General features: G+C 38.9%; 1 protein-coding gene across 2 annotated transcripts in view; it reads left to right on the top strand.

Annotated features, from left to right (window-relative positions):
• LOC124711989 (transcription initiation factor TFIID subunit 4) overlaps positions 1 to 21,892 on the top strand; it is a 197,676-nt gene that overhangs the window by 119,115 nt on the left and 56,669 nt on the right. For both annotated transcript variants that reach the window (XM_047242285.1, XM_047242277.1), the window contains one exon: positions 11,393 to 11,515. In XM_047242285.1, the coding sequence (XP_047098241.1) occupies positions 11,393 to 11,515 (123 nt within the window). The remainder of the gene's footprint in view (positions 1 to 11,392; positions 11,516 to 21,892) is intronic.

The raw sequence follows: 21,892 nt of genomic DNA, 5'->3' as shown, positions 1-21,892 counted from the left end.
CCCTCACCACCGCCTATTCCAGTCCGGTCACAAGCATCACATACTCCATCTGAGGCAAGGCTACCTGTGAAAGCAGTCATGTTATCTGCAAGCTAAGGTGCAAACACAGAGCTGCTTTCTATGTGGGCATGACACCTAACAAGCAGTCTGTGTTGCGTGTTTGGCCAGTGACAAAATGTGGCCAAGAGCCAACCTGATCTCCCAATTGCTGAACATGGTGCCGAACATGATGTGCTTCATTTCAGTGACTGCTTCACAGCCTGCATCATCTCAGTCCTTCCTACCAACATGAGATTTTCTGAATTGCACAGGTGCAAACACTTCTGTAACCCCCCTTGGCCTCCCTGGCTTCAACCTTCATTAGTCCCTGCACCCACCCATCAAACTCCTGACTTCACACATCAGTCAACCCCCTCACCCCCTCGCCCTTCCTACTTCCCACAAGAATCGCATTTCTTACTTTAGAAGAATGGCTTTTGGCTGAAAGCTTAAATTTGCAGCAGTCTCTTTGTTGTGTCTGTCTGTGACTCAGTGTCTCCTTTATATGGCTAGTAGCAATCTATCCTTTTCATAATGTTGCCCTTATTGCAACCTGGACTTCCAGTATTTGTTTCTTTATCACTAATGTTTTCAAAGTAACACACATTTCAGCACATTTTTTCAACTGCCGTTAAGAAGAACCACTGATGTTACAAAAGCTCTTTCGTAGCATCAGTGGTTCATGCTAAAGGCACTGGAATTTCAAAACAAAACGAATAAAATTGTAGTTTGAGACAGAAACCACTAGGGCTCAAAAGGCATATGGACGTAAGGTGTATCAATATAAAATTAAATTCATTTGTTTTGTGAGACACTTGCAGGACCAAATAATATAGGTAGAAAATAGGTATAGTCTTTGATTCATTTAATGGATTTGCTTTGTGTTGTTGGGAGAAAAATTTACCAAGAGTTTCCTTCATATCTAGCACAAAGGAGACAGACATGTTTTCTCTAGTGTCAGCAAATAGAAAACAAATTTTAGTCATGCCGAAGTTGCTGTAAAGGAGCCATGCTACAGGGATCTGTTCAAGGTCTGTTGGTTTCCTTGATGGATATTGATATCCTGTCACTAATGTGATAGATGACAAAACAATATTCAGATGGCACTGTGAGAAACATATAAAGTAAAGGATTTAGCATATGGGTAGTGGCTAAAATAAACCAATGACTTGCCCTAAATTGACAATCATTTGAGTACAACAAAAGACATTGCATAAAATTTATGTTCCAGAACTCATTTAAGAGCAGAATTTACTATTGTCAAATAATTAGTGAAATAAAATTTTTTGAAATTTTTTGGACTAAAGGTTGGTGCAAAGGTTTCTTGTTTCACATTTACATTAGAGTTTAGAAAATTGCTAGTGTGGTCTTCACTACAAAAATATTTCCAAATGTCGTCAACACTGATGTATTAAATCTTGTGTTCTTCTCTCTTTATCTCCTGTACTACCATATTTTGGGGCAACTCTACACATCCGCAAAGAACATGACTAGCTTAGAAAGGATCTGTGACACAGCCGTTTCTCTCTCTCTCGCTCTCTCTCTCTCTCTCTCTCTCTCTCTCTCTCTCTCTGATGGAACTTCTGTATAATAATATGAACTCCTTCAAGAAGAACTGCAACATTCACTCGATGAAAACTAAGCAGAAGAATCATTTTCACTTATATTTTTCAGTTTTTCCCAGTGTATTTTCTGGAAGAAAAGTTATCAGGCAAATGGCCGTATTATGCCACAATCATCTGGCCATTCACCAGATAACTGGTTGGCCAGTTTGCATTTGGATAACACACCTTTAAATGTTGTACAGCAAGATGTGTACTAATCTGCTAAACTAAAGGTTTTCAAGTGACAAAAACTTTATTTTGTACAAGAGTTCCTTGCAATAATCTTGAGCATTTCAGTGTTACGTGTTATTTGTTTCTGTATAATATTGTCAATCTTTTGTTTTTCACATAAAAATATTGTCTTTTTTCTGAAAAATATGTAAATAGTAACTCCTTCAATGATGAATAATTTTGTCTCAGATGATTGAACAGTCTGTGAGAAAATAAAATAAAGAATCCACCACTGCCATATCATCGTGTTGATCCTGTGCAGTTGTTGACAAAGGAGTGGTGGTGGTGCCTTGTTAATGAGGTACTAAATTTTATATGATAGTAGAGATTCTTGTTCAGAAGTGTCAAACTCTCAGAAATTTTCTGTGGAGTTTTACATTTTAGTTAATGAATCAAATAACCATTCATTGGGAATGAATAAGAGTGTTACACATAGAACTGCAAAATAGTATTGTCAATGTATAAAAACAGATGGTGGGTCATTGCGACATAGCAGTTAGTATCGTTAGCTACTAATCTAAAAGATCCAGGTTTGGTCTGAGGAGAAAAGGTAAAGGTTTTGCTTAAAAAATAATGAGCTATCGCAACTGAAGATTTCTAATGAAAGCAGTCACACTCAACTCATTTTCTTTTCTATCTGTTTTCTCAATTAAAAAAAAATAAAAAAATAATCAGATGAATAATTTGATATGCTAGGATTTGGATTGTTAAAGGGACATCGAAAAATTTTAATAGCGTGAGAGTGAAATTTGTGTGGATTAGCAAAGTAAAATGATAACCAAACTTCTCGTCAAGTAGTAATAGTAACTGGAGTGATGAATGGATAACAAGAGTTAATGTTATTAATAGTTTTATGAATAGGAAATTTAATAATCAGAGTTGGTTACTACAACAATCAAATTGCTGGAATTTAATGGTGGTTGGTACTCATCAGGTTTTAAGTGAACAAGGGTGTAGAAAAGATGGAAGCTGTCAAGCCAAGTCCTTCATCAAAGTTAACCTGCAACAGTAGTTGAGTCTGTGTATATGCTAGCTCCCACAGAACAAAACAATTTTCCCCCCTTTCCTGTGTAGCCCTCAACTACTTAATGTTTGGTAAGTAGATATGTCTTCGTATGTGAAATTTGATCAAAAAGTAACAGGAAGTTTTTAATTTCACAGTCTTTATACATCTGATCTTCAAAAATTGTATATCTTGTTGGTACATATGTTCCTGATGTACGTATCTGTTTTCAGATGTTTGGAATATTTAGTTTATTGTTGACAGTTGAAAAGGTTAGATGTGTTTTCAAGTGCTTGGGAAATTTTTAGTTTAAAAAATGTTGTATCAAAGAAACTGCATTAAATTTTATGCGGAAAATGGAATAAAGTGCAGCATTGCATTCTAAATGTTGACTACGGCCTCTGTCTTTTGGCAGATCTACTACGAGAAGACAAGAGTGTACGAGTGATATAAATGTTTCAGAGAGGGTAGCGAAGACATTGAAGAAGACGATTGCCCTGGATGTCCTAGCATATAAATTACTGAAAACAGTGTGAAAAAGTAAAGAAAATGATTCTGGAAAATTGCCGAATGACCATTCTGGAAAATTACTGAATCACCATCAGAGAGGTTGCTGATGGTGTTGGCATATCCTTTGACTCGTACCAAGTAACTTTTTGGATGTTTTGGGCATGAAATGTGTAGCAGCAAAGTTTGTTCCGAAATTGTTGAATTTTGACCAAAAACGATGACACACAGACATTGCTCAGGAATTGCTGAATGGAGCGATGATGAAACATGAGTCTATTGGTATGACTTCGAAACTGAGGCCCACATAGTTGTTTTTTTTTTTTTTTCCAATTACAATGGGATAGTGCATCATGAGTTTCTGCTTGTGGTAGTATAGTCAATACGGAATACTACCTGCAAGTTATGCAATGTTTGGGCGAATCAGTCTGAAGAGGAAAACCAGAATTGTGGCAAAAACACTCATCTCAATAATGCTCCTGCTTACACCTCAGTGCTTGTTCATGATTTTTTGGCAAAAAAACAAAACCATTTATGTTGCCTCAGCCACTATATTCACCAGATGTGGCCTCTTGCTACTTCTGTCTATTCCCGAGGATGAATAGAACCCTGAAAGGATGTCTTTTTGCCATCATTGATGAGATAAAAACACAATTGCTGAAGGAACTGAACACAATAACGAAAAGTGATTTTCAAAAGTGCTTCCAAGATTGGAAAAAGCAGTGGCACAAGTGGGGACTACTTTGAAGGGGAAAAGTTGAGGTTGATGGACAAATAAAGATTCTTCAAGAAAAATAAAAATGCCTGTTGCTTTTTGGTCAGATCTTGTACATATTATATTCCATCATGAATTTTCCATTATTTCAATATGACTGAATATTCGATGTTTTTTAACATTGAAGCAGAGTTATTACCAACTAGTGTTACATATGTTACTGTGCCCATGTCACATTCTGATGACTGTGAAATAGAGTGTCTTGGATATTGGAAAGTTTATAGTGGAGGAGGAAACTGAACAGAGGAATACCATATAGTATGGAATGGGGAAAAATACATAAGAGGAAGTTGTTTCTAGAGTTGCAATAGGTTAGAGGTATATGCCAAACTTCTCTTTGAAACTTCCTGACAATTCAAAACTTGCAACAGACTGGGAATCAAACCTGGAACCTTGCCATTCACCTAAAAATGGAATTTTTCAAGTGGATTACATCAGTGGTCAACAGTGACTCTGTAATCAAATAATTGACTGTCTATACTACTATGATTCTCATGTGGGTTCAGATAACAACTTAGTCGTGATGAGCAGATGACTGCAATTCAAAAGAATAAATGAGGACAACTCACCTGTTGTGAGGGAGGGTGGTTGGGGGGGGGGGGGCAGATAGAGGTAAAGGAGAGGCATTAGAGAAAGTGGGATGGCAAAGAAAAGATATTGGTAGCACACTACCAGCTTCTGTCCAGAGAAAATATAAAGGACAGACTGAGAAATAAAGATGGGCGAAAGAAGAGAAAGAAGAAGTGAAATGAATGGTGCAGTTAAGAGCGTGGAGAAAAAACAAAATTGGTGAAGTGAAGTGGGGAAAAAGAATAAAGAAACTAATTGAGTAAGTAAATAAAGTGTAACAATAAAAAAGAAGTTAGGGAGGGGTCATATTTTAACAGAGATTAAATCCTGGTGGACTCTGAAGGTGAGGGTTTGTTGTAGAGGAAGTTCCCATCTCCACATTTCGTAGAAACAGTTTCATGTTAGATGATTCAATTTTTTTTCCTTTCGATGCAATTAAAGGCCCCTCACATTTACAGATTGTTGGCTAGAATAATTTGCAGAAGAATGGAAATAAAGATTGAAACTTACTGCATGAAGATCAGTTTTGTTCCACTGTAAAGGGCAAAGGCACTAGAGGAGCAATTTTCTCTTTGTTATTAGTAACAGAAGAGAGAGAGAAAAAAATGACACATACACTATGGTATCAAAAGTATCCGGACACCCCCAAAAACATATGTTTTTAATATTAGGTGCATTGTGCTGCCACCTAGTGTCAGGTACTCCATATCAGTGACCTCAGTAGTCATTAGACATCGTAAGAGAGCAGAATGGGGTGCTCCGCGGAACTCACAAGCTTCGAACGTGGTCAGTTGATTGGGTGTCACTTGGGTCATATGTCTGTATGCGAGATTTCCACACTTCTAAACATCTCTAGGTCCACTGTTTCCAATGTGAGAGTGAAGTGGAAATGTGAAGGGACACGCACAACACAAAAGCGTACAGGCCGACCTCATCTGTTGACTGACAGACTGCCGACAGTTGAAGGGGGTTGTAATGTGTAATAGGCAGACATCTATCCAGACCATCACACAGGAATTCCAAACTGCATCAGGATCCACTGCAAGTACTATGACAGCAAGGCAGAAGGTGAGAAAATTTGAATTTCATGGTCGAGTGGCTGCCCATAAGGCACACATCACACTGGTGAATGCCAAATGACGCCTCGCTTGGTGTAAGGAGCATAAACATTGGACGATTGAACAGTGGAAAAATGTGTAGAGTGACGAATCACGGTACACAATGTGGCGATCCGAAGGCAGAGTGTGGGTATGGCAAATGCCTGGCGAACGTCATCTCCCAGCATGTGCAGTGCCAACAGTAAAATTCGGAGGCAGTGGTGTTATGGTGTGGTCGTGTTTTTCATGTTGTTTTGTGTGGCACATCACTGCACAGGCCTACGTTGATGTTTTAAGCACCTTCTTTGTTCCCACTGTTGAAGAGCAATTTGGTGACGGCGATTGCATCTTTCAACACGATTGAGCACCTGTTCATAAAACATGGCCTGTGGTGAAGTGATTACACGACAATAACATCCCTGTAATGGTCTGGCCTGCAGAGAGTCCTGACCTGAATCCTATAGAACACCTTTAGGATGTTTTGGAATGCCGACTTCGTGCCAGGCCTTACTGACCGACACCAATACCTCTCCTCAGTGCACCACTTTGTGCGGAATGGGCTGCCATTCCCCAAGAAACCTTCCAGCACCTGATTGAACGTATGCCTGCAAAAGTGGAAGCTGTCACCAAGGCTAAGGGTGGCCCAACACCGTATTGAATTCCAGCATTACCAATGGAGGGTGCCACGAACTTGTAAGTCATTTGCAGCCAAGTGTCCGGATACTAATGATCACATAGTGTATTTAATGTTGTGTACATGTATAAAAGCCTTAGACATCTTGATGGCTTAGCAGGTGGTAATTTCAGAAACAATTGAATAATCATCAAAACCAAGTTGGTGTACCAGTAAATGAAAGAATATTTCAGAATAGAAATAAAATTACAGGAGGTACATACGTCAATGATAAGAATCTCAGGCAACATAGCACTTATTGGCAAAGATCCGATGGAGCAGTTGGCTGGCATGGTCAACCTATTTATCTCCAAATTTGGGTTAAATATTCATGAAACAAATACAAAATGATGAATAGTAGATAGGACAATACTAAATTCCCCAACAGTGAAATTGAGGATGACACCGTTGAAGAATGTTAAAAATTATGGGGGCAAATATGAAAAATGAAGTGAAGATTAGAAGGAAGATATACTGAATACCCTTGCCAGAAGAAAAGGGAACTTAATTAATGCATTTGCAAAGACATTCATGGGTACTCTACTTTGCATTCAGAGGAGCATTAGAGGGAGCAAATGGAGACACAATCTAAGATAAGATTATATGAAGCATATTGTTGATGACACTGGGTGTTAGAAGTATTTGGAGCAAACAGTGTAGTAAGTGCTGGAGGATGGGATTAACCAATTTAGAATAATGATGACTGAAAAAGAGGGAAAGGGGATATGCATGGAAAGATCACTGAAAATTAACATTGAGAATGGCATTTAGATTAGGCACTAAAGGAAGTCAAGTAATTGAATGTAACTGTGAGATAGCCGTATTTCATAACTCGACAGGGTTGGGTATCTCATCTGTTACTGTGTATCGTTTGTCTTCCTTTCCCATGTAACTGAGGTTTCACTCTTAGCTTAGTATCTGATAAAATTTTCCCTTTGTTTAATATTTTTGACATTGGTAATCCTTTTTCCATGTTTCTTGTTTGCGACCATGGATGCTTAGAAATAGAAGCTTTTTCCTACTCTTTTGGTGTTGCTGAACTGTTGTGTGGGTGGTAAATGTAACTCTTCACCTGCTTGTATTTGCTTGAATTTCCCCATTTTTGACTGGATGTGAGATTGGACATCATTGAAGAGTGCATAGTGAATGTGCACCTTCAGAGAGTAGAAAGTAGGAAAACTTGAGCCGATTGGGGGAAGTGTTGGTACTTAAAAAAGCTGCCTTTGAAAAAATGTGTAGATATGCAAGACAAAACAGCTTGTGATCATATTGAGAATTTACTTGATTGCCTTCAAGTGATATCATGTTTCTTCGAGGAGTTACTCAATTTGCTTAGGCAATATCTACTTACAGTGGAATGTAGGACAAAACTGCGAATTATATTTGCACTGTTGTAAAAATGGATGACATGATGCAGTGGAATGTGTTATATCAGAAACCACATAATTACAGGGCTATTACAAATGATTGAAGCGATTTCATAAATTCACTGTAGCTCCATTCATTGACATATGGTCACGACACACTACAGATACGTAGAAAAACTCATAAAGTTTTGTTCGGCTGAAGCCGCACTTCAGGTTTCTGCCGCCAGAGCGCTCAAGAGCGCAGTGAGACAAAATGGCAACAGGAGCCGAGAAAGCGTAGGTCGTGCTTGAAATGCACTCACATCAGTCAGTCATAACAGTGCAACGACACTTCAGGACGAAGTTCAACAAAGATCCACCAACTGCTGACTCCATTCGGCGATGGTATGCGCAGTTTAAAGCTTCTGGATGCCTCTGTAAGGGGAAATCAACGGGTCGGCCTGCAGTGAGCGAAGAAACGGTTGAACGCGTGCGGGCAAGTTTCACGCGTAGCCCGCGGAAGTCGATGAATAAAGCAAGCAGGGAGCTAAACGTACCACAGCCGTCGGTTTGGAAAATCTTATGGAAAAGGCTAAAGCAGAAGCCTTACCGTTTACAATTGCTACAAGCCCTGACACCCGATGACAAAGTCAAATGCTTTGAATTTTCGGCGTGGTGGAGATCATGATCAGCAATTCATGTCATGTCATGGCCTCCACGCTCTCCCGACTTAACCCCATGCGATTTCTTTCTGTGGGGTTATGTGAAAGATTCAGTGTTTAAACCTCCTCTACCAAGAAACGTGCCAGAACTGCGAGCTCGCATCAACGATGCTTTCGAACTCCTTGATGGGGACATGCTGCGCCGAGTGTGGGAGGAACTTGATTATCAGCTTGATGTCTGCCGAATCACTAAAGGGGCACATATCGAACATTTGTGAATGCCTAAAAAAACTTTTTGAGTTTTTGTATGTGTGTGCAAAGCATTGTGAAAATATCTCAAATAATAAAGTTATTGTAGAGCTGTGAAATCGCTTCAATCATTTGTAATAACCCTGTAGAATTTTTCGTAAGATGTTTTATGCCATGAAGGGACTTCTCTGAGATCAATGCACAGTGTCTGTAGAAATCATGCTCATCTGGTGTCTCACTTGAAAATATAAATCCTTGGAAAACTGTGATGACAGCAGAAACTGTAAATTGTTGACTTACATGCTTTCTGTTCCAATTAATAGGTGGAATCACAATGCTGTAGTGTAATACTTGCAGATGTGTAGGGTGTCAGAAAATGATATGCTTATGTCATTGTGTTAACTTTATTGTAAACTTCCACAGAGTGGTCTGTTTAGTTAAGAATATGCTATGTTCAAAGTGTGAAATTCGACATTTTTTTCACAATGCATCATCTTGCATCATATTCAGTTTGATTTTTTGAATATGGAGTTTAACTGATTGCAACATAATATTGGATAAATAATTTGTTGATTGAATTTCTTGATATATTTATTCTCATCACCAAATTTACTCATTTTTACAATAGCCCTGGAAATGTTGCCTCTGTACACCAATGTTGATAAATGAGTAATTCCAGGGTGTATACGCCCTGGGGCAACTGAGAAATCCAGGAAAAACCCATGAATTTTTTCCACCTGGAAAAAACTGGGAATTTTTCATTGTTACAACTCCTGAATAAGACTCCACCAATAAAACATAAACGAGAGGAAAAACCAAAATAAAACTTAGTTACAAAGGAAATGCACCATTTACAACAACAAAACACAGTGCACACACAAATGTCTGCCAACAGCAAAATTTGTGAAAGGCTTTAGGACAAAGAGTGCGTTACTTCATAACAACAAACTGCTTCCGATGAACGTGATGTCACAACTGTTTGCATTAGGTTCGTTTCAGCACTTCCAGCGGGCTCTTGCACATTCACAGTTGAGTCATGTATGAGCTTCTGGGTACTTGAAATGTGGCTGTTAGCTGCGTGAGCAGTAGCAACAAGCAGCCAGAGGCTACCCGGCAAAATTTTTCTGGCATGCGCAAGCTGCCAAATTTGTGCATGCGGAGAACAGTCTGAGTTGGGTTAGCTGCACGTGATCCATGTTTACGCATAGTAATTTGGCTGTTTCCTCATCATTTACAGTTCCCACATCAAATGAAAACAAAACAGATTTCTGTGGGATGGAGCTATCAAGTGAATTAAAATACATTCACATAATTATGGAAGTTGAAATTATGTTATTAGTTTCATTTTTCGGATTCTGTTTTATTTCCGTATTTTTGGCAGTCAAGCATTAACCACCCTGTAAAACAATAAAGTTATTTTTGTCAATTTGCTAAAGAAATTTGGTGTTTATTAATGTTTTCTGCAGAGGCAGTCAGTTTATTTGAAACAAAGTGCTTCATTCCACACAGTTGGCTAGTTTGCCATTTCAGGTGCACATTTTCATCTTTGGGCACGTATGGTGGTATGCCATAATAAAAACCAAACATGAGACAATACAGTACTGGTACTCCAAGAAAATTTTCACCCCAAAAACCACACTAAAAAGCTTAACATCAGTTTCCTGATATGAAAATATGCAGCTTACATGTTGCTGCATGTCTTAGATCTTCCCAAAATGATTTTTTTTTTTTTTTCCGGAAAGTCCTATGTTGATGTATAAAACCGTAACCATTCATAGGATTGATAACTTTTACTGTTCCAAGGGAAAGTATACTGTCACTTAACAGGGAGAAGGTGTATTTTCACCCAGGAAAAAGTCTGCTTTTAACCAGAAAATCCGGGAAAAATGTGGGGAATTTTTTTCTTGTCAGTGTATGCACCCTGAATTCATTGAATTTTCAAACAAATTTTGTTCTTTAAGGCATTTTTTAAACTTTTAACATTTCTCATTCTTTGTATTGCACTAGTAATTGACATGCCACTACTTTACCATATATTTGTATTGCATTAGTAATTGGCATGCTACTATTTTACCATATCTGTCAAAATTTTCTAACACTAGCAATAGTATCCACCAATTCTCACATCCTGTTGCACTAGCTTTGCCCTCTTGAGGGCCAGAAGATTTAATTAAGAATTTTGAAGTGCTTGGTCTGCTGACTTCATGATTTGTACAAATTAACACAATAACACAAAAAATTAACGCAAGTAGTATTAGAACAGTACACTACCAGCACATGGTTTCTCTATTGCTGAGAACTGTGGTACTGAATACTGCAGCAGCAAGACATTTATTACCACGGTTTCATTCTTGACTCCAACTCACCGCAGCAGCTGAGCTTCCTAGGCCTAAAATTTTGTGAATGGGAGTGGTACAGATTTTTTGTGTTGTCAGAGGGTGTGTCTTTATACTGAGTATCAAGAAGGCGTCACTCCATCAATTATATTCACAGTTATAAATATTCTTTACTTTGTGGAACAATGATATAAACACTTTAACGAAGTAATTGCAATATACAGATCATTTTCAGTTTGTAGATCTTCCGTTGGCAAATTTTGTATTTATTTATTTATTTATTTATTTATTTTTATTTAGATGCAAAGAGCCGAGATGGAAGAACTGCGACAGAGGGAAGCAAATCTCACAGCGCTACAGGCAATTGGACCAAGGAAGAAGCCCAGGTTGGAACTTGGCACTGGTGTTGGAAATTCAAGCCAGGTATTTCTTATTTATGATCCGTTATTAAAATCAGTTTTTTTAATAATCTTATTTGTTGATTTGTGTAATTTTTTTCCTTTTTTTCTCATGTAGAACATGGTATGTAAACAATTGAGAAATCTTAAGTAATTTAGGAAGAGAAAGGCATTTATCTTTCTACCAAACTGGTTGCTAGAGTCTCTCTCTTTTAAAACTCAGTTTATATTATGTGGAAGTAAAGAAATGAACACCACCTGAAAGAAAATCCAAAGGAAAGACCAGAAGATGTGGTACTAGGAAAAGGGAGAAGATTAGAATTTAGTGTGCAATCGAGGATGATGACTTTAAAAATGAAGCCTAAATTCGGACTGGCTAAGGATAAGATAGAAAATCAGTCGAGTACTTTTCAAAAGATCATGTCTGTATTTGCCATAATCATTTAGAGTAATCACAGACAACCTAAATCTGAGTGGGAAAACAAAACATGAACCCTTCAGCTCTGAAGAGAAAGTCCAATGCCAGAAATACTACACTGCTTTGCTGAGTTGTTGTTGGGCTAAAATTGATTGTAATGATAAAAGGATGGCAGTCACCATGTCAGAGAACAGTGGTTATTGAAAACTGAAAGATATATTAGTGGATACAAAGAGGACATGGAAATGAAAAGAAGACATCACCAATATAGTGAAGAGAGCGGAAAGACCAGGACATAAAATAAATAAATAAAATACAAACATAAAATGAATATGCAGCAGGTTGACCAAAACAATCAAATGGTTTTAAACAAAATCCAAAGCAAAGATGCTTTGCAATTTTTGTTTTATGGGTGTTGGGCTATGGTCTAAGGCACATCTCTCTGTAATGTTTTGTCTTCCAATGCTGGAGATATCATCAACTGGACAGATTGTATTGTGTGATTAAAGATGCTCTGGTTTATAAGTGCCAAACGCTAGGAATCAAAGCTGAATATGGATTTCATAGTCCTCCTTCACAAGAAAAAGTAACCAGAGATGGACCAACAGCAAGGAAATGGTATGCACTTCGGAGACACAAGAGTATGCAAGAGGGAATGCCGCATGCAAAAGAAAGCATAGTTATATAATTGTTCATATAAAATAAACTCAAATCAGTTACAGCTTGACAATTGTACTTTATGAACATTCTTTTACGCAATGTTGTTCTGAATACATAAAATATCTGAGACTTACTGGTGAAAAGCCTTTTCAGCTTAGTAATTTCCTCAGTAATGAATTTATCTTCAGTGCAGAATTTTTAAGTATAATTTTTAGGTATGAGCTGTTTTCTTGGTCTTTTTCTAAAGCTGCTGGTAGATTTGCGACTTAGTAGCAAACGTGTTGTATTATGTTCATCAGCAACCAAATATTGACATGAAATATGGATACCTGCTGTTACGAGTTATGTATCTTGGCAGAGCATAGAAAAAATAAGTTCTGTTACTGTATTCTATATTGATTATTTACAACTTTGTTCATGACATTCTATACACCATTTCAGCCATTCTTAGCCATACCCAAGACATAGGACTTTGAACTCCGTATAATGAAACTGTGAAAGTTGTTTTTAATATAAGACCTCTGGTACATATTTATTTCTACACGTACACAAATCTTTTCATAGGTCTCATGAGACTTTTTCCGTATTTAATAATAATAATAATAATAATAATAAAATAATAATAATAATAATAATAATAATAATAATAATGATGGTGGTGATGTACTACTCACCAAACCAATATTAGAAGATGAAGTGCAATTTCACCATGCACACAACAGGATAAAGCAAAAGTTCAATTGAATTTCCAATTATCGATTTCCTTCAATTGCATTCAGTTTGTGGAATTTCACAGTTGCCTTATTCCATTCAAATCATGTCACTAATTTTATTTGTGAGATAGTAAACATTGTGTATCAACACCATGCTGCTGTCTACCCCCGGTAGCTGGGTGGTCAGTACGACAGGGGGGGGGGATTGTTTGTGTTGTCCTAATCATCATAATTTCATGGCCACTGATGCGCAAGTCACCAAAGCGACGTCAAATCGAAAGACTTGCAGCTGGTAAATGGTCTACCTCGACGGGAGGCTCTAGTCACACGACATTTACATTTTCATGCTGTCATATGGACATAGACATTCTGAATTTGAAGCAATAATACTCTGTTCAAAATTACTTGAGCTGTGAAGGATGTAGTGGGTCGAGACACACAATGGAGACACAGCACACAATCAGCTAACTCCAACAGAGCTGCAGCTGCAGCCCTAACCCACAGTTGCGAAACCTATATCCCCTGCTTGGTCTAGGCATCAGTTTCATGTAACTTACGATCCTGTGTGGTCATTTGTTGCATGCTATGTTTTTTCCCCTATTGTGTGATAGCAGGAATCCTTATTTTATGTGTTTTTACTGTTATTTGTTGTGCAATACTGAACTGTATCAGAAATAAGTTTGTGAAATGTTGAGAGTGGAAAAATTTCACATCACTCTTGTGGCTTATGGATTGCTATATGAGCTCAGTTGAGAGAGATGATTTTGCACATTATGTGCCTACTTCAAGAAAGGCAAGCTTTTTGTAATGGCTCATTTCTCTCCATTAAGAATGTGATTGAAAGAGCTACTGCATCTATGAATACAAACAAAAACACTTACGAAAATAGTCAAAGAAATGTCCAAGAAATAAAGATATGCTGGAAAATCCTCAAAGCTGGAAACTGAGGGGAAAACATTCTATGATATGCACATTATGTCTTTGTGTTTATGGTTACTACTGCAGAGAGGAAAACTCGAGGTAGTTGCACATCATCATTTACAATTATATACAACCTCTGCTTTTGCTATGGGAAAAACCTTAACCACAAGCTGCTGCCAGGGAATGTCGACATTCTATGGTTGCTGATCAGAAAATTCAATAACAGGTTAATTATAAACCTAGCAACCTGTTTCACATAATGAAACTCAGCTGTCAACAGCTTAGCTCTGACATACAAGTGGAGAATTATGAGTCAGTTTTAACTCCAATTATCTTGTGTTAAATATATTTTACAGAGTTCTTGTTTAGAACAGATGAAAAAAAAATTCTTAATATTTCATTGCCGCAGTGTGTCTTCTAGCCTAACTTCAATAAAAAAAAAAAAAAAAAAAAAAAAAAAAAAAAAAAAAAAAAAAAAAAAAAAAAACCCCTCACTTGTCAAAACCTCCATAGTGTAATAAGGAAACACATTTTTGTAAACTTTCTGTATATCACCTTAAAAATTTGTTCCTACAAATAAATCTATATATAAAATGAAAATCTGGAGGAGCCCATCCAGAACACACTGATGCCAGTTCTATTTTTGTATGTTGATTACTTTGTGAGAGTTGAGTGAACACTTGAGTTGTGTGTGATATATGGCAACTCTCCTGTCCATATTCTCTTGCCTTGAAGTTCAAGTGTCAGTCATAAATTTATTTTAAGAAAGTATAGGCTTGATATTCCTCAGGGTTGTATCTCGTGTTCCTTGTTGGTTCAAACAAATATTAATAATCTTGTGCTTGAAATACCACTACTTTCAAATTCTTTGTTTATTTCTGGATGATAAAATATAGGGTAGTAATAGTAGTAATACTGTTATTAAAGGCACATATTTATCCATAATCAGATGGGTGAAACTCGACACATACAATTCACTAGTTCGAGGAGGGGCCCATCCTCTTTCAGTCGATGAATTCCAAGAAATAAACAGTGGTCAGGTATAAATTGGAAAATTTACACCCTGCAGTTATTGAAATTTATTGTTTTAACAGTATGCATCATATACGCAACCTGCCCAATTCTAAGCAGGTTGATGACCTGTTTAATTTCCTAGAACAGTGGTCGGCAAATCGTGGCTTGTGAGCCACATGTGACTTTTTGGCACCTTGAGTGTGGCTCTTCCAGAACATACCATGTGTGCCCTTGCACATGCGAGGGGTGTTTGAAAAGTCCGTACAAAGTCCGAGGGATGGCACCACCGGCGCATGTTGAGGTCATGTTTAGTTAGTAGCATCTTTGGAAAGAACACACACCTAGCTTCAGCCATATTGGTCTATGTCTTTGGGTTTGGGATTAGTGTGAATCAAGGAAGTCGAGTGCTTGTCAAAAAATGGACGAAAAAAAATTTTGTGTGGTGATTAAACATTTCTTTATGAAAGGCCAAACGCCTCAGAAGACTAAAGAGAAACTTGATAAACATTACGGTGACTCTGCACCTTCGATTAGAACAGTTTATAAGTGGTTTCAAAATTTTCAGAGTGGCCATATGGGCACAATGGATGCTGAACGTTCTGGACGCCCTATGGAGGTTAAGACTCCAGAAATCATTGATAAAATCCATGATATGGTGATGGATGACAGAAGAGTTAAGGTGCGTGAGATTGCTAGTGCTGTGGGCATCTTGAATGAATGGATACATAATATTTTGCATAAACATGTGGACACGAGAAAGCTATCCGCAAGGTGGGTTCCATGATTGCTCACGCTTGACCAAAAACTGAATCGTGTGAAGTGCTGCAGCTGTTCAGGAAGAATCTGCAGACTTTAAGTGTCATTTCATCACTGTGGATGAATTATGGATACATTACTATACTCCTGAGACCAAACAACAATTTAAACAATGGGTTACCAAGGGAGAATCTGCCCCAAAAAAGGCGAAGACCATTCCTTCAGCCGGAAAGGTTATGGCGACGGTCTTTTGAGATTTGCAAGCTATAATCCTCATCGACACTCTGGAAAAGGGTTAAACTATTACAGGTGCATAGTATTCATTGTTGTTGGACTGTTTGAAAACCAAGCTGCAAGAAAAATGCCAGCGATTGGGCCGCAAAAAAGTCCTTTTCCATCACGACAATGTACCGGCACACACCTCAGCAGTTGTGGTTGCAAAATTAATGGAAATAGGATTCCAGATCGTTTCACATCCCCCCCCCCCCCCCCCCCCCCCCCCCCCCATTCTCTAGACTTGGCTCTCTCGGACTACTATTTGTTCCCCAATTTGAAGAAATGGCTGGCGGGTCAAAGATTGTATTCAAACGAGGAGGTGATTACAAGAACTAATAGCTATTTTGCAGACTTGGACAATTCCTATTATTCTGAAGGGATCAACAAATTAGAACACTGTTGGATGAAGTGTATAAGTCTGAAAGGAGACTCAAAAAATAAAAAAGATTTACCCCAAACACGTAAGTAGTTTTTATTTTTGCACAGACTTTTCAAACGCCCCTCGTACAATGTTATTGGAACTTCATGGTCCATGCAAGAAAGTCTAGAATTGTTCTGAAAATCTGCATGAAGATTTTCTGCTGGAACTAGGTACTTTGGTTATCAAGGGGAAAAGTTTTGAAATGTTTCCCTTCTTTATAACAGAAGTTAAAACATTTCTCCTTGAGAAGGCTGTTCACTATCCAGAATGGCCAATATTATCTTAGCTCGTGGGGTGCCTTTCGGAACTTTTCCCTTTGCGCAAACACTCTTTATTTGTGAATTGTTAATACCAGCATACCATACACCACTTATCAGGAACTTGAACAGCGTACTTGGTTTGAAATCCGCGCTGAACAACTGTCTTAAATGCACTTCTGTCGTGCTTGATAGTATGTTAAGTTTCTGTTGAGTAGTTGTCATCTTTGCACTGACAGCACAAATGAAGGTCACATGGCCAACACTCCTAGTGACCAAATGAAACTTCAGAGTTTCCTTCAGTCAACAACAGACAGAGCGTAGCTCTCCTTTTCTTCTTTGCAGAGTTTTCGATGTTGTGGTATTCTTTTAGAATCACTCAGTAGAATTAACATTGATCGGACTGGATGCCAGTATGAATCAGTGTATGACAGGACACAGGATCAATAGTGTGTACCGTATTTACTTGAATCTAAGCCGCACTTTTTTTCCGGTTTTTGTAATCCAAAAAACCGCCTGCAGCTTAGAATTGAGTGCAAAGTAAGCGGAAGTTCTGAAAAATGTTGGTAGGTGCCGCCACAACTAACTTCTGCCATCGAATATATGTAGTGCTACACAGGCATGCTTTGCAGGCACAAAGATAAATACTGGCGCCAAAACCTCTGAGTCAGTAAATAAATTTAAAAAAAGGTGGAAGACAAGTTTTTTTCTCCACCCCGAGTTTTGACCACTGCATTTTCATACATTATCCAATGAAGTAAATACAAATTCCGTATTGTTCATCTTCGAATGTAGCAGCATTTTGATGTACTATGAAAATCCGACTGGCAAGACTGTTTGGGATGTTTGTCAATATGGCCAACTCTACGTTCTGAATTTTTTCCTACCTGTGAGAAGAGATGGTTGCTAATAGGAACTTTTATGAATTGTGAATCACATCCAGTATTCTCTTCACCATAAGAATAATACGAATATAAACATTTTGCCATGTATTCGTTCGTATTTGCTGCTATCTCATTTAAATCCTGTCTGCCTAATAAACTACGAAACTAGTGTGAGACAACAGCAAACGCGGAAGAATATACATATCATGTCATGTCTATATTCGTATTATTCTTATGCCTAATAGCGATACAGTCAGAAATGAAGCACGGCAGTTGACTAGATTTTTAAATCTATGATTATAATTTCTGTGCAGAATGTAATGAACAAAAGAGGCCTCTGCAAAGATTTTCAAACGGCGAAAAATTTTAGATCAACTCGCGTTCAGAACATCTTCTATCATACGCAGTCTATTATTTGGTTCTTGTTGATCATTATGAAAGAAAGCAGCAGTGTAAGTAACAACAAATAGCAGTCTCTTGCCATTGTTTCGCTAATGCGACAATTCCTCCTTTTTTTTTTCGTAAGCGATGGTAGCGCACACAAAAGCAAGCCATGCCGCGAGCAGCGACAGGTTGTAAACACACATTATCAGAACGCGACAAACAATGCATGACACAGTACAATAATGCATTTTCAGCTTAGAGTGACGTAAACACCTATAACAAAGAGAACGGCACTTATCAGATCAAAGAAAAATACGCAATCGATTCAAACCAGACAAAGCACGTGAAAAAGGAAGGGCTCTCGTATAAATACGGACGGAGCGCCTGACACATAGCAATGGCTACCTGGTAAAGCTTAACTGGTAAGCTTACGACTCGAACCAAACTACTGTAGCTGTATCATCATTCATTCGACCTAAATTGTGTCTCACATTACAATGGACCAACTTTGTTTCGATTTGGAGGTGTGGCCTAAAACTTTTCTCTCCCTTGAATTTCGAGTCTCAAATTTCAGATGCGGCTTAGATTCAGGAAAATTTTTTTTTCCTTGATTTTGAGTCTCATTTTTCAGGTGCGGCTTAGATTCGAGTGCAGCTTAGATTCGAGTAAATACGGTAGACAATTTTGCTGATTCACCAGCTTCATGTATCCTGAAATATTTCCAGTGCCATCTTGTTCCGTTTCTCTTTTCCACATTTGAAGATTTTTTTTTCTTCAGGGTTCGGAATTGCGATTTTAATGATGGGAAGTTACATTTTGGATGAGCATCAGCATAATCTGTGAGTTTCTTCTTATTGGCCAAGGAAACCAGAGAGAGAGAGAGAGAGAGAGAGAGAGAGAGAGAGAGAGAGAGAGAGAATATGAGAATCCACATACTGTTTCATAAAGATTTTGCTCACTGGGTTCGGTGTATAACACTATATCTTCCTCATTTACTATGAAATAATCATTAATATTTTCATTAACCAGCTCTGCAGTTGCTTTGACCCTCTTGGACACAACGATGGTAGAGGTTTGTTGGTGATCGTGCCTTGTTCCTCATGAACTCTAATGCATGTAATGAACTGTAATCTGCCAGGAAGTTTCATATCAGCGCACACTCCGCTGCAGAGTGAAAATCTCATTCTGGAAACATCCCCTAGGCTGTGGCTAAGCCATGCCTCTGCAATATCCTTTCTTTCAGGAGTGCTAGTTGTGCAAGGTTCGCAGGAGAGCTTCTGTAAAGTTTGGAAGGTAAGAGACAAGGTACTGGCAGAAGTAAAGCTGTGAGGACGGGGCGTGAGTCGTGCTAGGGTAGCTCAGTTGGTAGAGCACTTGCCTGCAAAAGGCAAAGGTCCCGAGTTCGAGTCTTGGTCCGGCACACAGTTTTAATCTGTCGGGAAGTTTCATGTCTTGAGTTGCAGGTTCCACAGCTGCTGTTATGTGATGTCTATTCATTCATTGTTGTTGGTAACAGAGGCACATAAACTGGGCCTTTTACACAGCCCCACAAGAAATAATCACATACAGTCAGGTCCAGTGAACTTGGAGGCCAGTAATGTATGGCTGAATAATTTGGTCCAATGCAGCTGCTCTATCAGTCAGTAATCCTTTGAGTTAAAAATTCTCGCACTTCCAGATGCCAGTGTGGCGGTGGCCCATCCTACTCGTAAATGAAGTCTTTCGAATCAGACTCCAACTGTGAAGCCCCTCTCATTTCGTACAACTTCATATGGTTGTTCCGTACCCCATATTCTCTTTGTGACAGCTCACCTTTCCATTTAAATGGACTGTTGCCTTGTCACTAAATACTAAGTGTGGAAGAAAACTATCATCCACCATCTTGCCAAGAACAAAATTACAGAACTCCACACATTGTTGTTTGTCACCGTCACGAAGAGCTTGCTGTAGCAGAATTTTGTATGGGTTCATGTGTAAACATCTATTCAACACATGCGAGACGGACATCAGGGGCATGTTGAGCTGCATGGCAAATGGATTTCTGCAGACTCCTTGTGAAACTATGGCGGATGCATTCGACGTCTGTGTTAGACACTCGGTGATTTGACTTTATACAAACAACCAGCTTCTTGGAATTGTTCATGCCATCATCTAACACTCTGTGCTGTAGGAGGATCCACACCATACCTAGCATGAAAGTCACACTGAACAGTTATTACAGACCCACACTACGCAACAGTACATTGTTCACGCACATATCTCAAATAACATAATAGTTATGATTTTTTTATATAGGATGATTCTTTTTGATACACCCTTTATATACAGGATTTATGAACCTGTCACTTTTCAGTACAATGTCTATTCAGAAGATGTAAAGCCCTGATCACTATGAAAGTCTGTAAATGTTATTTGATGGACAAACACACAAATTAGTAGTTCACCCTCCGCTGGAGCTCCAGACAGAGGATGCTTACATCTAATTGGCAGCAGCATAATTGTTTGTGTCAGCATCCCCATGTCACGGTTGCAGCTGTAGGAAACATGGCGGTGTAACTGATGGTGCGCGTATTTGGAGGTGTGGCCAACTGGATAGTGGCCTATACCACACCTCTCCCTGCCCATATTAGGAGGAAGAGGGGAGAGGCCTGAGCTGTGGATATTGATGAGGCAGATTGCGTAGCTGGAGGCAGAGTAGACCAACCGGCATTCCAACAGGGAAACTGTTCTGGAAAACCAGGTGCAGGACAACTCCGACAGCACAAATAGGAGGCTGGAGGGTGCTGGTTACTAGCCGACAGTGTCATTGTTTATGGGAGAGGCGACCTGAAGTGTTGATGACATTGGCACCACAGGTGGGCAGGTGGAGACTACCATCAGTGGGGCGGTTGCATGTGGACGTACCTAATTTGGTAAGGTGCAGAGGGGGTTGCATTGCGGCAGACGGATGTGGCTGCTTCATGTGACCAGACGTCATTCAATGAAGAAATCTAGAACAGTTTGATCTACAGCAGGATCATTGAATTCATGGACCGTAGGTGACTTTGGTGACGGTGATGCATGCAGGTGAAACTTTGTGGTGAAGTCTGAAGCTGTCACAGAGAGAAAGGATGAAGCAAATGCAGCAAGGTCCGATGGCATTGCCCATGCAAACACTCTGCCGGCGAAATGTTAGGAGCAGACAAAGTAAAATGTGAACTCAGAAACATCAGTAAGGCACCGTCTCGTGGATGTGAGGTGTGAAGTTGGTACATCTTCATTCTGAACGTTTGAACGATATGTTTGGCCTCGCCGTTAGACTGTGGCGAGATTGTGGTGTTGTCCTGACACGCTGTATTCCGTTGTGTTTGCAAAAGTGTGCAAATTTCTTGGAAGAAAAATAAGGTCCAGTATCAGAAACAATTGTTTGTGGCAAGACTTCAAGAGAAAATACAGAAGCTAGTGCCTTGATAGTGCCGACAGCATTTGTAGAATGCATTGGAATAACAGAGGGATATTTGCTGTAGGTATTGATGATAATCGCCTAACGTGTTTGCCAAAAGGGGCCTTCAGAATCTATATGGAGGCATTGCCGTGGAATATCAGATTGTGGCCAGGAGAAATGTTCCTGACACAGAGCAGCCTAATTGTCCATGCAAGTGCGACATTGTGCCGTCACATGTTCATTTGGCTATCTAAACCAAGCCATATACAATGTT

Source organism: Schistocerca piceifrons, chromosome 1 (assembly GCF_021461385.2).
Source record: "Schistocerca piceifrons isolate TAMUIC-IGC-003096 chromosome 1, iqSchPice1.1, whole genome shotgun sequence".
In the NCBI taxonomy this organism is placed as follows: domain Eukaryota; kingdom Metazoa; phylum Arthropoda; class Insecta; order Orthoptera; family Acrididae; genus Schistocerca; species Schistocerca piceifrons.
The sequence above is the reverse complement of the archived record's forward strand: the minus strand, read 5'-3'. Positions and strand labels throughout refer to the sequence as shown.